Raw genomic sequence first — 16,923 nt, forward strand, 5'->3', positions numbered from 1 at the left:
TTTAGTTACATTGATGTTATTTATTTATCGCTGTTGCTTTCGTATAAATGAAGCGGACATACCTGCGTGGCCGCGATCTAATCCTGTTTATATAAAGTAAACCTGCTCCCGAGCAGGTTTACGCTTACGGCTCTGTTGCTATGACAGCAAGTCCCGGATGAGCTTCGGGGAACCGACTGATCCAGGATCACGCGAAATCGTCAACAATCTAATCCGGCTAACCTACTTAGCGAGGTACGAAGAACAGACCCCAGGTTAGGTTCCAGTCTCGTGGTCTATGCTCCTGTAACAGCGGTCCAAACTTCAAACTGGCCAATGACATCAGACTAAAGCAGCGGACTGGCTGTTCCCTCAGAGTGGACAGGTGAGCAACGTTTGATCACCTGTTTGCCTTCTGGTGCTGAACTCTTTACTGAGCATGTGCGTGCTGCTCTGTTCACACGTCTTTTTAAATAAAGGTTTTGTTGGGAACGATGAGGAGAGGGCGGAGTCTTACTGGTGTCGGTGGTGTCGTACTGGGAGTCCTTCTGCAGCTCATAGACATCCACCTCCACCCTCGCCTGGGAGGAGCCCTCCATCAGACTGTTGATATTCTCCCTCGCCAGAGCCAGCGCCAGACGTTCACCGCGACCACACACAGACTGGTCATCCAAAATGGCCGCTGGAGGTAGATAAAGAGAGACAGAGGCTTTTAAACAGAGCTTTTATTCATGCTGATGGAACGATACGCTGCAGAGACAGCAGGTCCGCTGGAGCGAGCAGAACAGCTGCGTGCAGCTGGGCCAGGACAAAGTTTTATTTACATGTCTGAGCTCTGATTGGCCCCTCAGAGGACTCATCTTTGTTCACAATCTGTAGAAATTAATTGTAATTTGAAATCAATGGCTGATTAACTTGTTCTTGTTCTTTCAGCTCACCAAAGCAGATCACCTGCCTCCTCCTATCCCAGCATCCTCCTCTGTCACCCCACCCTCTGCATGTCCTCCTTCACTACATCCATCAACCTCCTCTGAGGTCTTCTCGTCTCCTCCTGTCTAGCAGCTCCATCATATCCACCCCTCCTCCTCCGCACATGCTCAGACCATCTCAGCCGCTCTGATTCTGAGCTGTCCCCCTGATTGACAGAGGATACATCAAACACCTTCTTGGTGGTCTGAGCTGGACTTCCAGTCATGCCTTAGCTCTTCCTGCCTCCCACAGCCCAACTCATCTTCTCCCTGAACTCTGAGCAACATGCTTCATCTTCCAACATTTCCTCCTCGCCTTCACTTACTTCCTCTTCGTGATGTCTAACGTCATCCTGCAGACTACCACGACACCACCTCACAGCCTCCTATTTTTCAGATTCCACCTTCTGCATAATATGTGGCCTACCTGCGCGCACCTTCCTCATCCATCACCTCCACCCTGCTCCTCCCTCTTCTTAAAGAGAGTGTTCATCACAAATGTTTCCTTTTTACAAAATCCAAACATTTCTCTAAAACACCCAACCCGAGCCAAGCCCTCCTCATCACCTCCGTTCCCTTCTCCTTCAGCCTCCCCCCTCTGAGGACACTCTCTGCCACTTCATCTTCATTCCTCTCTCTCCTCTAACATTCAGCCTGAGGTCTCCTCGGCCAGTTTTTGATGCGAGCTGGAAGGTTTTTTCTTTTCTGACGCGGGAGGACAACTACAGCACCAAATATGAGCTTACATTCTGACAGTCAGGACTATACTCGGCTGTTCAGGGGGAAGCCTGTATGTCAATGATACAAGTACCACCAGTCAAATCTCTCAACAGCTTCTATTTCAGTCTCTCTGGATTACACACTGGGTCCCATTGTTGACTGTCTCTAGCTGCACCATTAGCTCTGAAGCCACTGGTCTGCTGACGTCGCTGCCCATAAACTGTCCTGGTTGTGCTCAGAGGAACAGCTTAGGACTCAGAGAATGAAGCCTCACATGTAGGAACTGTGTCTGAGTGCAAAAGGTGCCCGGGGTGGATGGTGGGGCTCAGAGGCTTTCATAAAACTGCTGATTATGAGGAAAACATTTTCACGGTGTGGGAAATGATTGGAGAGGAGACGGTGCAGCGGGCTAGGATATTTTGGTAAAAGGGGAACACGACAGATTCAGCATCAGCACACTGGCAACAGGATATTAATGAGCAATGTTTTCTCCAAATGCTAATAGAAAAGAATAATCCAATTAGATTTCCTTTGGAACGTATCTGCTGTTGCAATTTTCAGATTTGGTCGTCTGCATGCAGAATTGTTGCCGAGTTCTCTGTAAAGAAAGAGAGGAAATAAATGATCACTGGGTTTAGATGTCACACTCTGTTCTCCTCATGAACGCTTTCTAACCTGACAGTGAGGTTATCAGGTCGCTGCCCTGTAGATAAACAAACGTCCTCTTCATTCTTGGACATGCACGCTGCGCTTCAGTCCACGTCAGAGCTCAGAGGCTCAGAGTCTGAGCTGGTTAACTCTGCAGTGGTCTTTAAGTGCTGATGTCAGCTTCAGTCATGCTAACCAAGCAGCAAAACTGCAGTTCCTCTCACGTCCAGCAGAGGCAATAGTGAGTCGGCCCCCGCAGACCCCTGTGTTAATATTGTACAGCAGCGATAAACATGTTTACAGCAATGCTTCTGCTCTTTATTGACATCAGCCCTCATAGACATTAGCTTTACTTATTCTGTTTAAAGTTTAAACTATGAGGGAATTTGCAGATGGCGGTCTCAGTTATTATCATGACACAGCAGTCACAGCACAGTGACGTCCAGCAGGTAATAACTCCAGTTCTGAGTCGGGGGTCCTGCGCAGGTGAGGGAGGCCTGAGTGAGTGTAATCCAATCCCCTCTGCAGCCTCCCTGCCTCCTCCGTCCACAGCATCATTCAATTCAGTTTTATTTATACAGCTCCAAATCAGAGAGGTCTGTTAATACATAGTGAGTGAAGAAGAAACCCCCAGTGCATCATGGGAATCCCCGGCAGCCTACGTCTATTGCACCATAACTAAGGGAGGATTCAGGGTCACCTGGTCCAGCCCTAACTATATGCTTTAGCAAAAAGGAAAGTTTGAAGCCTGATCTTGAAAGTAGAGATAGTGTCTGTCTCCTGAATCCAAACTGGAAGCTGGTTCCACGGGTTTCATCCCAGCGGTTAGATGGCAGCCATGCTGTGAGTGTGGCTAAAGTCATCTGTTATGGGAAGTTCTAAATGAAGACCAGAGTCCAGTTAGCACAACGAAGCAAGAAAAGAGAGAGAGCCACGAGCTGCTGTGCGTGCCGCCATCTTTTTTTTACCCGCCATACAGATGCAAACACCAGTGTCTGGCTTCCACAGGCTGACCGATACAGATGAGCCAACATTTTGTAAAGAGTCCACAGATCTTGCTTGGTCTCTCCAGCGGCTCAGACTACGTCACACAGCCTGAGAGCAGACTGCTGTCACCTCCATCTCTTCTGTGCAGAGCCACCCTCTCTTCACCTGAAGACACCAGGTGATCGAGTGTGCCGTCGCTCAGATCCCAGCTGCCTTCTCCTCGGTATAACCGGCACCATCCCATCGTCAACCGCATGACGATGCAGAAAAAAATAGATTTGATCCGTGTCCCTGTCAACAGGAAGTCGAGGGAAGCTGCAGCACTGACAGGAGCTATTTCCTTTCTATTTCCTGCTACAGCCCAGCCGCCGGCTGTGTGCGGTGACACCTGCCACGTTTATTCCTGCTGCGCCCTCCCACCTGACTCCTGAGCAGGCGTGCGTTAGGAGAGCGGGCAGGATGTGCACATAAACAGATGGGAATGTTGACACCGTGATCCGCTCATTTACTGTACGTCCAGAGGGCGAACGAGCCGCCGAGGTGCAGACCGCTGATGCTGAGGCCTGATGGGAAAACCACACGACACGGCGGTGTTCTCCAGGTTAAACACCGTTTCAGGATAACAAGGACCGAGTCCATCAAAGGGACAGCTCAGAGGGGCTGAGATGGTCTGAGCATGTGCGGGGGGATGATGACGAGGAGGTTCATGGCAGTGTGATCCACCGTTCCACACGAAGAGATTAAAAATCAAAGTGCTGCTGAGGCTCCGTAACGAGCAGGAAGCCTGTCCTGGATTTGATTTGTGTTTCGTAAATAATTAACAGCTCTCGAGGCGATTTATCGGGGAACACGAAGAGAGCCACATGGTTCGTGCTGACCGGTGCGATCTTCTTAGAGCCTTAGAGGCGACACCGTGAAGCTGAAAATCTAAAGACGAAGATACCTGCAGCGTCTTCTGATGGGAACAGCCATCCTCCTCCCACCTGCAGGGGCGTGTTGCACATAACCTGTTCTGCTTCAATGAGGCGAGCAGGTGAGCGCAGCGTCGAAGACTCCGGATCAGCGCAGCAGGCAGGAAGTCCAGCCTTCACCGCACACTCATTAGCTGGACAGGTGATCTGCCTGAGCTGAGCTCGGAGGGCTGGAGGGAGGGAAGATGAAGATGACACGTCTTCTTCATCAGCAGCACTCGGACACTGAGTTTGCCCAGTATGTGCCCCCCCCACACACACACACACACTGTGTGTGGTGCGCAGTCAGTTCCGTGTCTCCGGGTGTCTCCGGGTGTCTCCGGGTGCGAGGCGCTCCGAGCGTCGGTCGCCGTGTCCGGCTCTCGGCTCGTTGGCGGTTCCCCACACAGTGAGGCAGATGAGCAGAATCATTATTGTCATTAAGATTAAAGCAGGCGAGGGAGCGGTTCACTCACATTCACACACTTTCTCCTCAGCGTGAGCTCTTACATCTGCTCGCTCACAGAGTCACTGTCATCTCATGATTACAACCGATTATCTCTAATTAGGATTTATCACCTTGTAATCCCGACTCTGTAGATTATTCTTATGATTTACTGTCTGATAATCACAGCTCACCGTCTCATAGCCAGAACTTATCGTCTGGTGATTCTGACTTTATGGCACATCTCCTCATCACCAAGAGATAAGACTTCATAACCACGGCACTTATTCTTAACATTTATTGCATTAGAGAAGTAAAACTGGGGCCATGTGATTGTGTGATAAGTGCCTGTATATTGTGAGTAGCAGAGCAGAGCGCGGCGCTGTTCAGAGGATGAGCCTGATTACACAGGCTGCTCTCGCTCACCGCTCACCCCGCGGGCCTCGGCGAGGTCGAGCATCAGAAGTCAGCTGCAGAGACAGCAGAGTGTTTCTAAAAGCCCAAGAGTTCAATAACTTCTGACCTGTTGTTGCCATTGGAGGTAATCAGGGAAATTCCTAATCCGAGTATGGAAGCAACAGGCTGACATTAGCATTCCTGGAGCTGCTAATGTGACTAATGAGGTCCAAGTCCAGGGTTACAGCCCGGCCTCGGTGCTCAGCCTCCTTTTATAACCGTTTTACACTCACAGCTTGACACAGAAAAACATTTCTCTGAACTGAAACGTGCTTTCTGGGAATTTATCTGTTTAGCATGTGGCTAAAACAAAGCCGACTCCAGCCAGGTCCAGGTTAAAGGTCAAAGAGTATTTGAATTCAAAATGATTGTTTTCCGCACGTTTTCAGAGTGAAATGAATGGAAGGAACCAGTCAGCACTGTGCTGCGTTGTGTATGCAGGGTAACGTGCTCGTTTGTTCGTTTGGGATGAACGTATTCTCTGTGCTCCCCGTCTGTGTTTTCTGTGAATTACTTCCTGACAGCCTCGTTCACCACCTCCGAGCCGCACTCAGATTTAATAGCAAATTATGCTGTTTCAACTGCACTCGTTACCCCGGCGGTGCGGGAACGCCTTCGCTCCCGTCTTGCTGCCCGCCGGTACACAGGCGTCATCCTGTATTTATGAAACGAGGCCGCCACGCTGTGCGTTTCGTCTAACCTGAGACGTGACGGTAAAAGTCCTTTTATTGAGGCAAAAAGAGCTCTGCAGACTGATCTTATTCAGCCCCGGAGGTGGTGTACCTTCACTAAAAATTGACAAATAGGTTTTCTTGTCACTTCCCACCTCTGAGCTCCGTGTAGTTGACATTATTTGATATGAGTGCGGAAGCGTGGACTCCGGGGGCCGCGGTAGGTCGACAGACGAGACAAGGCAGAAGGAAGAATCAACACAACCGATCACAGCACTGCTGCGATCCTCTGGTGGCAAACAAGACGCTCACGTTATTCAATATACACCGAGTGGGTTTGTGTTTCTACCGACATATCGATTCTTTTCCCACCCTGGTGGCTTAAAATTTGGTTTCTTTAGTGAGCTGTGATGTGGCGGGAAAAATAGCCCCGGAGAAAAGATCTTGTCAGAGCCAAACAAAGAGTTCGAGCTGACGTCTGTTATTTCTGTCTCTCAGGCTCCATCGATTTTCAAAAACCTGGTGATTTGGCTGCAGGGTGATTATCAGTGATTACAGTCCGACAGGTCCTGGACAGATTTAGATCAATTTGTTTGACAGACTCGTGTTCATGTGGAGGGGAGTGTAAATGTGCCTCAGACATGGGAAAAGTACTCTACGGCATCCAAAATGCTCACGTTCCCAGTGCTGTGATTCACAGTAGCTTCATGCAAGCTGCAGGAAAGCCTGACCCTTCACCCCGCAGGTCCGAAGAGTCTACACCACCTTCTGGTCTGAAGGCTTCTGTGACATAAACTGTGAAGGTTTTACGTTTCAGTCCTGTTTGTGGATTTTACAGACTGCGTCGAGTGCAAGACAAGAAAGTGAAACACAAAGGCCAAACAGGAAAATCAAACAAAGGCACGGAGGCCTGGGAATATCTGGAAACAGCTGCTCTGATAAAGACTAAAGAGGAGAGAGACTCCCGTGGTTTCAGAGACTTCCTGTTTCTGTAATGAAATGTAATTCACACATGCAAATCAGTTCATAACTCTCGTGTAATGTCTGTGGATTCTTGGTGAATATTCAGTCTCTTCATTAAAAGGAAATTCACAGCTGTTTGTTTCTTTGGACGTGAGCAAACTTACAAACCAGGCATCGATGCAGCTGTTTTTTAAAGCACACATTTTCCTGCACAGTTCAGCTGTTTGTGCTCTCTGTGGAAGAACGTCCACGCGCTGCTGTCCAGGTCAGCAGGATGTTGTCCAGGTGTGGACGTCAGACAGACCTGACGGACATGTCTTTGGCTGAAGGTACAACATTTATATTCAGCTTGGATTCCCCTTCAAAGTGAGACATTTGCCTTTTAAATAAAAAGTGACACCTTAAGTGAAGAAATAAGAGCTGCCCAAAGTGTGAAAAATGTACTTTGAGTTCATTTTTCAAAAATAAATCTGCAGTGACAAACTACCTTTTACACCGGCGCCGCTGTAGTTTCCAGATATTTAATGATGAGCATAAGCTAATGATTGCTTCAGAAAGACTGATAGCACAGGCTGAAATAATTCATGGCAATCTTTAGCAGCAGCTGAAGGACACTGATGCTGCTGAATTGTTAAAATCCTTCACTGCAATATTTATGCTTCCCGCTCGGATCTCAATCCTGCGAGAGGAGGAAGTATCTGCATGATGATGTCACTTAGATTTATCTCCGTGCTCGTTTAAATATGAAACGCTGTAAGTCGTCCTTCCGCACCAGGAACAGCTGCAGATGCTGAAACCCACCACAAGCTGCAGTCCCACCAATGTCCACTAGAGGTAGGGTTGCCAACTCCCTGAAAAATAAATAAGGGACACCTCGTGGCCAGGGCCGGGCGACCCAGTTGTCTTCACCCTTCCCAGTGTGGTGAATTTTCTAGCTCTTTTTTTGTGTGTGAAATTATTTTTTTAACCATTTGACTTGAAGTTGATTTAAGTAGATGCATATTCTATTCTTTGTGATATGAACACATGTGAAACAAATGATCATTTAGCCATTTATTTTTAGCTCAAAATGACAACATTAACACATAAAACAGGTCTCTTTCTTAAACAGAAGCCTGTCATGCTTAACTTTTGAGAATATAAGTAAATCTTTCTTTAAAAGAACTCTGTCCTGCTTAACTTAAAATAATAGAAAACAATAGAAAGAAAAATATTCTTGTAACAGTGCACATTTAGTGCATTTAGTACAATTGGCTTCAGTTGAGGTATTATTTCAGCTTTTCTAATGCTAATCAGCTGCTCCTGTTTGTAAACCCGCTTGTTCCCATGATTACGCATCTTAACTCATCATCATTATTCATCTATGTATTACTTTTATGTATTAGTGATCTATTTGTTGTAATCATCTATCCTTGCAGTCGTTTATTACACAAAATAAATTATATTATCACACTTCTGGCCACATAGCGCTGATATTCACTGCACATGCCCATATTAACGTTTTCCAGCCAGGTGTTTTCCTTTTCCCATTCTTCCCTTTCTCTGAGGGGAACAAACATTGCTGCTCTAACGCTGGGCTCACACTGTGCGGTTTTAGGCCCATTTTGAGCCGATTTTTGAGTGATCGGACCGATTTTGGCCTTCATCGTGTAGTATACGTGGGGTAACGAGAAGCGATTAACACCTCACGACCAGCTCCCGATCATCAATCGCTCGTGAGGGTCTCACCACAGCCGCTCACACTGCACACGCGCAAACACGTAAACGTCGGTGAAAAAGACGTTGCAGCACGGCTGTGCAGCGTGTGATCTGGACACAAGCGATGGAGGCACAACTTGTAGAACTTTGGAAAGCTCATCCGAGCCTTTTCGATGTGGCCTCACAAAATTATCACGACCACAACAACCATGAAAATAGTTGGATTTACATGCTGCTCAATCACAGCTGCCTGATCAATGTTTTTCATTAGCAATTTAGCAAAGTTGATGGTGGTGGTGGTGTGTCTGTGTGAGTGAAAGACAGAGAGAGAGAGAGAGCGACAGATTTTCTGTTATAACCTTCATGTTATGGAGGCACAGTGTGAGCACTCAGGTCGCATCAGAGCATCGGGCCGTATAGTGTGAGACCCTGCATCGTGACATACGAACTTCTAACCCCTGCGAGTCAATCGTGCAGTTTGAGCAGGAGCTGAATAACGTGACTGAAAAAATCGCACAGTGTCTGCCCAGCTTTAGGTGTACTGTCGTCCGAGACTTGCACCGCAGAGTCGGCGTTTGTTTCCCTGTTGGCCATGCTTCTTGTTGTGGTCATCTGTTGTCTTCCGGTATTTTCTCCGCAAGCGACCTTTCCTCGACCAATGAGATGAGCGGTAATCTGAATTGTGATACTCGAATTGTCATAAGTGTGCTGTCAGCTCATTGGTCACAAAGCAGGAGAGGGGCTGGGAATTATGTTTTCAAACAAAGCGTTAATTCCATTAACATTTATAGACTACTTTTGATTCTCACTGTATTACGGGACAAAGTGCGTCCCTTATTAGCTCAATACGGGACGTGAACTTTTGTTTCGAAATACGGGACGATTCCGTATTTTAAGGGACGGTTGGCAACCCTAACTAGAGGACAGCACCAATGTACATTTCATCAGCGCTTATAGTTTTGCATTATTAGGGGCGTGGCCTCTTTGACTGGGAGGCGGCTGGAGCTGCTAGCTATCTGCTAGCTGAGCTGGACGTCTGGGCCGTGTTTGGGCTGTTGGAGAGTTTGTAACGACATCATGTGACCGCTGTGAGGTCACTGTACTAACAGAGCGTGCACTCTGGTTTTGTTGAGTGAAAGTCGAGATGATTGGATGTTGCTGAGCACCAATGAGCAGGTACTCTGTGTCTGCGTGATACGGCGCGCTAACCAAAGCAGCTAACATTACCTGAAGTTTGAGCATGCTAACAGCTGACTAAAACAACAAGTTGTAGAAGCTGAAATGCTTAAGGTGAGACAAAAGGAGCCGTCACACAGCCGAGGACGATGGTGGACATCCTTGATGAGACGGTGCTAATGTAAAGCAACCGTGTGGAGCTGTAGCGCTCCAGCAAACAGCGAGATCGTTTCCACGGTACTAAACACGCTTTTATTTGCCATAATAACTGGCTGTGTTTCAGATGCCCGTCGATGCTTCATCTTTATCTACAGTGAAGCGCTGCTATCTGAACCAACAGCTCTCTGACTGCAGTGATAACGTTGACGCCTCTCCTCTGATCGATAATTGACGGGAGCTCTTTATTGACCCGTGAGCTGCCGTGGCGACTCGGTCGGAGACCTGCAGCACGAAGTCAGAGTTCCTCTAATTACCGACGCAGTCTCCGTCTCATCTGGGTCGTCTCTCTGCGTGACGACGAATCGGCTCGTATCTGATTGATAATCGGAGCAGAGTCATGCGGTGCGATTGCTGTTTGTGGAACGCGGCGCTCGTAATTACTTTCACTGAGGTTTGTTTGCACAGATCAAAGATGAACTCGTTTCCCTCAGATGCAAATGTCCTTCGTGTGTTAGAAGAGCGTCCTCGTGCTCAGGGTGGTGTTCAGGTCAGGAAACAGCTGCTCACAGACAATAAAAACACAAAACCATGAAAATAATCACATCAATCACTGAAGCACAGTATTGTGACTGTACTCTGTGGCTGCAGGACAGCAAACACATTTAAAACCTTTATTTCTGGAGTTTTCTTTAAAATGAAAGTATCGTAAAACAGTGGTTTCCCCCTCTCTACATAGAAACTTTGGAGACTTTGTTTTTATGTGTTCGAGGAAATATCCCAAACAAATCCGGAGTCCCGTGACGTGTAGAGACTCTTCTTCACTCCCATCCTCCTCCTCAGGTGAGCTCATTCATTTTTTGGAAACACACAGCGTGTTTTTATGTCTCTCCCATGGTGAACCTTTCCTCGTGTCCCTGACAGCGGCGTGCGTCTGTGCAGAGTAAGAGGACGCAGATCTGTTCCCAGCCTGATTCTCAGCATCGCAGCTGATGTTTCAGCCTCCAGCATCTGTCGCAGGACAAACCGAGCATGCGTTTGACTGCTGACGGTTTGCCATCATGAGCTCAGTCTTTGGATTACCAAAACACTTTCCTGCGGTCCTTTTCATTTCCCGACCACAGAATCAGGAGCCCTGAAAATTTGGTTACAGAGTGGAGTGTTGGAGTGGAACTGAATGAGATTTTCCAGCAGCTGAAGAGAGAAGTGCAGCAGAAAGGAAACATTCACTCACCTGAGATGGTCAGAAACAAACCGTGTGACGCTCTGTCAGTACGCAGGCTTTTCTTGCTACCAGTTAAAAAGCAGTGGTCAGAGAAATGCTTTGCTCAAAGGCAGCTGATCAGTACAAAACTGTGCTGAGAAAAACAGCAACTTTACCTCTTTTCTGAAACTCGTGTGCACACGGCGAGCCTGAAGACACGGTATCGATCCACGCTGTGAGGTAGTCCTGTAGGACAGGCTGCCGAGGCTCAGCTGTGGTCTGGGAGCCAGAGAGCGACCAATGAGGCTCCACACCTGCATCTGCAGGTCAAAGGTCAAGGCTTTTGCTGCTTTTACTGAACTCCAGGCCAGAAGGAAACGAGAGCTTCCTTTTGTGTGTGTCAGATATAAGTGTGTGTGCGCATCAGTCAGCTGGTATTAACAGTGACACAGTGAAAGGTGAACCTTTGGTTGCCATGGTAACCTCGGTTTAGGCATCTGCTGGTTTTGTTGAAGCCCCGCGAGATAAAAAAGGAGCAGGGATTTGAACTCGAGGGTGAGAGATGAGCAGGGAGAAAATCCTTATCGGCTGAACTCGCACTTGCAGCTTTAAGTCTCTGCTGTTACTCGAGTTAATCTTCCTCCGCGGGACGAGCAGCGAGGGGTGCTGACAGCAGAGCGGTGCCCGGGCCTCGCCGTGGATCACGGAGACGCTCCCCGATCCAGTTTCCTCTCGGTTTAGTTCTCCCTTACAAATGAAGAAACCCAGGACGGACACGAGGAGATGCGCAGAGCGAGCGGGAACAAAGGGAGGCCTCGAGGGGCTCGTAACAAGACAAACACAGCAAAGGGATCGTGCGAGAGGAATCAAGATGGCAAACAGACGGCGGTGGGAGGCGAGAGGAGAAACGAGAGCAGAGGAGCGCTCACACGGAGGAGATGCTGCTCATCCTTCACCGCGTTCTGTGGAAAGAACGAACACAATGCACGTGCTCGAGTTTCGTTCCCACAGAAAATACCGCTGCTTCATTTCTGTCACTCATGTGTCACACACTGGCTCCCTGCAGTCTGCCAGTATTTCTCTCTGAGCAGACTGCAGCTGCAGTGTTTCCCATTTACAGCTTCTTAAACACGCAAAAATTACCGAGTCACTGAAATGCGAGGTTAAACCTGTCGCAGCGTTTACATCTCGCTCTGTTTGTGGCTCGAGATCAGTGAGCGTGAGCCTGCAAAAGAAAGGTGCACATCACATCCAGCAATAAACACTGATAAGAAGTGAGTGCAGCGAAAGTTCACGATCTTGTTTTCATAACTGAAATCCAAATGTGACCGACCGTCATGAAACCCAGCGTTGATGGTGTGGAGTGGGTGGAGTTCTGTAAATGAACCAGGCTGAACAGTGAAGGTGCAGCGAGCTCACTTTAACTAAGAGCCAATCCCATGCACGTCCTCTCACTTGACGTCCCGCTCGACTCGACGGTGCAAAAACTTTTAGTGTTTGGACGAAAGCTCCTGTTTGGTGGACAGCAGAGAGGAACCTCTGCTTTCACCTGTCAGCAGGTGAAAGCAGAGCCTGACGGTCCTGTTAGAGCAGCTTTGAGCTCCACATGGATCAGAATCAGCTGTGCTGAGCACGTATGGAAGTGCACATGCAAGGAACTTCTTTTCTCTGTGCTTAACAGGACAGACAGCAGTGACAGTAGCAACATGGCACAGACACACACAGCACATTCATACTCATGTGTGTGAAGATGCTGAGATACATTATGGATGAAATAAGGTGATAAATCAGTGACATGCTGGCCTGTATACAGCTGTACGTACAGCACACTCAGACTCAGGCCGGGTGGATGTGTGAGTGCAGACTTTTACGGATCTGTCTGTGGGAGTGTCGGGGTCAGTGCACACCGAGACGGAGCAAGTGGGATTCAAACACGCGTGACGTCACTCACCCATGCGGACGGCAGAGAGGGTGTTGGCCTGGCTGAAGGAGAGCGGCGCCATGGTCAGCAGCGAGGCGACGGTGTAAATCGACAGCAGCAGTGCTGGCAGAGCCGGCATCTTCCACCGCTCCTCATGGAGAATGGTCTGCTGGCTGCCTGTACCGCCACCTGCAGGACAGGAGGACAGGTGAGATCCAACAACTCAGTTCACACGTTTCACACGTTCAGCAGCACAGACTTCAGCAGGAAATCCTGCATGTGACGGTTGCACAGCACATCCACACTGACACAGTTACAGCCCCCTGCACTGCTGTACGGCCCCGAGGACGCTGCTCTTCAACGGGGAGGCAGCAGTTTAGAAATAATCAGAGGAAACAGAGTCAAAGGAAACAGAGTCGGAGGAAACAGAGTCAGAGAAAACAGAGTCGGAGGAAACAGTCAGAGGAAACAGTGTCAGAGGAAACAGAGTCAGAGGAAACAGTCAGAGGAAACAGTGTCAGAGGAAACAGAGTCAGAGGAAATAGTCAGAGGAAACAGTGTCAGAAGAAACAGAGTAGGAGGAAACAGTGTCAGAGGAAACAGAGTCGGAGGAAACAGAGTCAGAGGAAACAGTGTCAGAGGAAACAGAGTCAGAGGAAACAGTCAGAGGAAACAGTGTCAGAGGAAACAGAGTCAGAGGAAATAGTCAGAGGAAACAGTGTCAGAAGAAACAGAGTAGGAGGAAACAGTGTCAGAGGAAACAGAGTCGGAGGAAACAGAGTCGGAGGAAAAAGAGTCGGAGGAAACAGAGTCAGAGGAAACAGTCAGAGGAAACAGAGTCAGAGGAAACAGTCAGAGGAAACAGAGTCAGAGGAAACAGTCAGAGGAAACAGTCAGAGGAAACAGTGTCAGAAGAAACAGAGTCGGAGGAAACAGAGTCGGAGGAAACAGTCAGAGGAAACAGTGTCAGAGGAAACAGAGTCGGAGGAAACAGAGTCAGAGGAAACAGTGTCAGAGGAAACAGATTCGGAGGAAACAGAGTCAGAGGAAAAGAGGAAACAGAGTCGGAGGAAACAGAGTCAGAGGAAAAGAGGAAACAGAGTCGGAGGAAACAGAGTCAGAGGAAACAGAGTCGGAGGAAACATAGTCAGAGGAAACAGAGTCAGAGGAAACAGAGTCAGAGGAAACAGAGTCAGAGGAAACAGAGTCGGAGGAAACAGAGTCAGAGGAAACAGAGTCGGAGGAAACAGTGTCAGAGGAAAAGAGGAAACAGAGTCGGAGGAAAAAGTGTCAGAGGAAAAGAGGAAACAGAGTCGGAGGAAACAGAGTCAGAGGAAAAGAGGAAACAGAGTCGGAGGAAACAGTGTCAGAGGAAACAGAGTCGGAGGAAACAGTGTCAGAGGAAACAGATTCGGAGGAAACAGAGTCAGAGGAAAAGAGGAAACAGAGTCAGAGGAAACAGAGTCAGAGGAAACAGAGTCGGAGGAAACAGAGTCGGAGGAAACAGTCAGAGGAAACAGATTCAGAGGAAACAGAGTCAGAGGAAACAGTCAGAGGAAACAGAGTCAGAGGAAACAGAGTCAGAGGAAACAGAGTCGGAGGAAACAGAGTCAGAGGAAACAGTGTCAGAGGAAACAGAGTCAGAGGAAACAGAGTCGGAGGAAATAGTCAGAGGAAACAGAGTCGGAGGAAACAGAGTCGGAGGAAACAGTGTCGGAGGAAACAGAGTCAGAGGAAACAGAGTCAGAGGAAACAGAGTCGGAGGAAATAGTCAGAGGAAACAGAGTCAGAGGAAACAGAGTCAGAGGAAACAGTGTCGGAGGAAACAGAGTCAGAGGAAACAGAGTCAGAGGAAACAGAGTCGGAGGAAACAGTCAGAGGAAACAGTCAGAGGAAACAGAGTCAGAGGAAACAGTCAGAGGAAACAGAGTCAGAGGAAACAGAGTCAGAGGAAACAGAGTCGGAGGAAACAGAGTCGGAGGAAACAGAGTCAGAGGAAACAGAGTCAGAGGAAACAGAGTCGGAGGAAATAGTCAGAGGAAACAGAGTCGGAGGAAACAGAGTCGGAGGAAACAGAGTCAGAGGAAACAGTGTCGAAGGAAAGAGAGTCAGAGGAAACAGAGTCAGAGGAAACAGTCAGAGGAAACAGAGTCAGAGGAAACAGAGTCAGAGGAAACAGAGTCAGAGGAAACAGAGTCGGAGGAAACAGTCAGAGGAAACAGAGTCAGAGGAAACAGAGTCAGAGGAAACAGAGTCGGAGGAAACAGAGTCAGAGGAAACAGAGTCGGAGGAAATAGTCAGAGGAAACAGAGTCAGAGGAAACAGAGTCAGAGGAAACAGAGTCGGAGGAAACAGAGTCAGAGGAAACAGTGTCAGAGGAAACAGTGTCAGAGGAAACAGAGTCAGAGGAAACAGAGTCGGAGGAAACAGAGTCGGAGGAAACAGAGTCGGAGGAAACAGTCAGAGGAAACAGAGTCGGAGGAAACAGAGTCAGAGGAAACAGAGTCGGAGGAAACAGTCAGAGGAAACAGAGTCAGAGGAAACAGAGTCGGAGGAAACAGAGTCGGAGGAAACAGAGTCGGAGGAAACACACACACACACACACACACACACACACACACACACACACACACACACACACACACACACACTCTGTGTTGATGAGTTCAGTTCTGTCTCCCCAGCACCATCAGCACCATCAGCACCATCCGAGCTGCTCACAGGCCAAACACCTACAGACTCGACCCAGAAACACTGAGACTGAACCCGATGTTAAATATCAAACCTGACAACGTTTTAAACACATGCCCTCGTTCTGATGTCGACCTCGTTCTGAGGAGGTCCTGTCCTAAATCCTTTCACCGCTGCCATGATGGGCCACCGCAGTGTAATCAACAGTACATTCATTTCTATATCTCAGTAAATCATGTTCAGCTCTGCGTGACTCACAGTCAAAGTGAGTCACTTTTTAATGCACAGGTAAAATACACAATCTGTACTTATAAATATTCCTAACTCCTTCCAGTACCCTGCTTTGTCTGCACACTACAACCTGGGTTTGCCATTTTTATCAGCAATATAAAATATTAATATTAATAATATTATATAATATTAATAACTGTACAGTACTCTGTTTTTCTAACTATCGTCCATGATATAAATATTTATTTCTGTAAAAGTTTCTGTTCTGTTTGTATATGTGTTTTCTTCTTATTCTATTGGCTGGGAAGATCTGCACATGCCGGCCACTAAAGGATTGGTCGCAGGAGCTTCAGCCACGACCACCTTCAGCTTCAGCACCATTTCTGAGCAGTTTATATCCTGTACAAGGATGAGCCAGAAACACACGAGCAGCTGGACTCCCATTCTGACCCTGGTTTGTCGTAGTTCACAGACAGCGCTGTGCTGTCACAGCTCAGTGTGACTGACGGTCACATTAGTTAATAATAAAACAACGGGCTGGCTTTCTTTGTTTCAGCATCTCCAACTAAATCGTACACAGAGGTGAGCAGCGTCTCTGAGCCGCTTCACCTCCTCCGGTCGTTTCGATATTCCCCTTGTGACGCCTGCTGTGGTGGTGGGTGGAGCTCAGACACCATCGCTCAAGCAAGCATTTTAAACAAGGATGATTTCACTGTAGAGCTCCTGCGGCCGCCTGATAAATGATTCCTTTACAGCAGAGAGAGATTTTAAAATGCTAAAAACCATCCCCACCACTGCGTACAGATGTTTAGCAGGCTGTCAGAGTGCAACCACACAACAGGCAACCGTCCACGCTGAAGGGGCGTGTCAGAACCACGCTTTGGTTCTGCTGTGATTCACCGTGGGAGGTTCTGCACCACAGCCCACCCACCTGCTGCTCCAGTGGTTTGTTTGGAAGGGCAACCAATCAAGGTGAAATGTCTTGAAGGGGGCGGAGCTAAAAAAGACAATAACTTGGTGTCAGACACATGGGGATTATTCTGAACAGTGACTCATGCA

The 16,923-nt window shown here is 48.1% G+C and overlaps 1 protein-coding gene across 2 annotated transcripts in view; it reads right to left on the reverse strand.

The window, feature by feature from the left end:
* The window catches only part of LOC146609076 (glutamate receptor ionotropic, kainate 5-like), a 74,607-nt gene extending 61,526 nt beyond the window's left edge, over positions 1-13,081 (reverse strand). For both annotated transcript variants that reach the window (XM_085346358.1, XM_085346356.1), the window contains exons 1-2: positions 12,973-13,081; positions 497-661 (exon numbers count right to left, since the gene is read on the reverse strand). In XM_085346358.1, the coding sequence (XP_085202484.1) occupies positions 497-661; positions 12,973-13,081 (274 nt within the window). The remainder of the gene's footprint in view (positions 1-496; positions 662-12,972) is intronic.
* Between the last annotated feature and the right edge of the window lie 3,842 nt (positions 13,082-16,923).

This window comes from Diplotaxodon limnothrissa, linkage group LG22, assembly GCF_057381915.1.
Source record: "Diplotaxodon limnothrissa isolate DT_005_m linkage group LG22, D_limnothrissa_male_GT1.1, whole genome shotgun sequence".
Lineage (NCBI taxonomy): Eukaryota > Metazoa > Chordata > Actinopteri > Cichliformes > Cichlidae > Diplotaxodon > Diplotaxodon limnothrissa.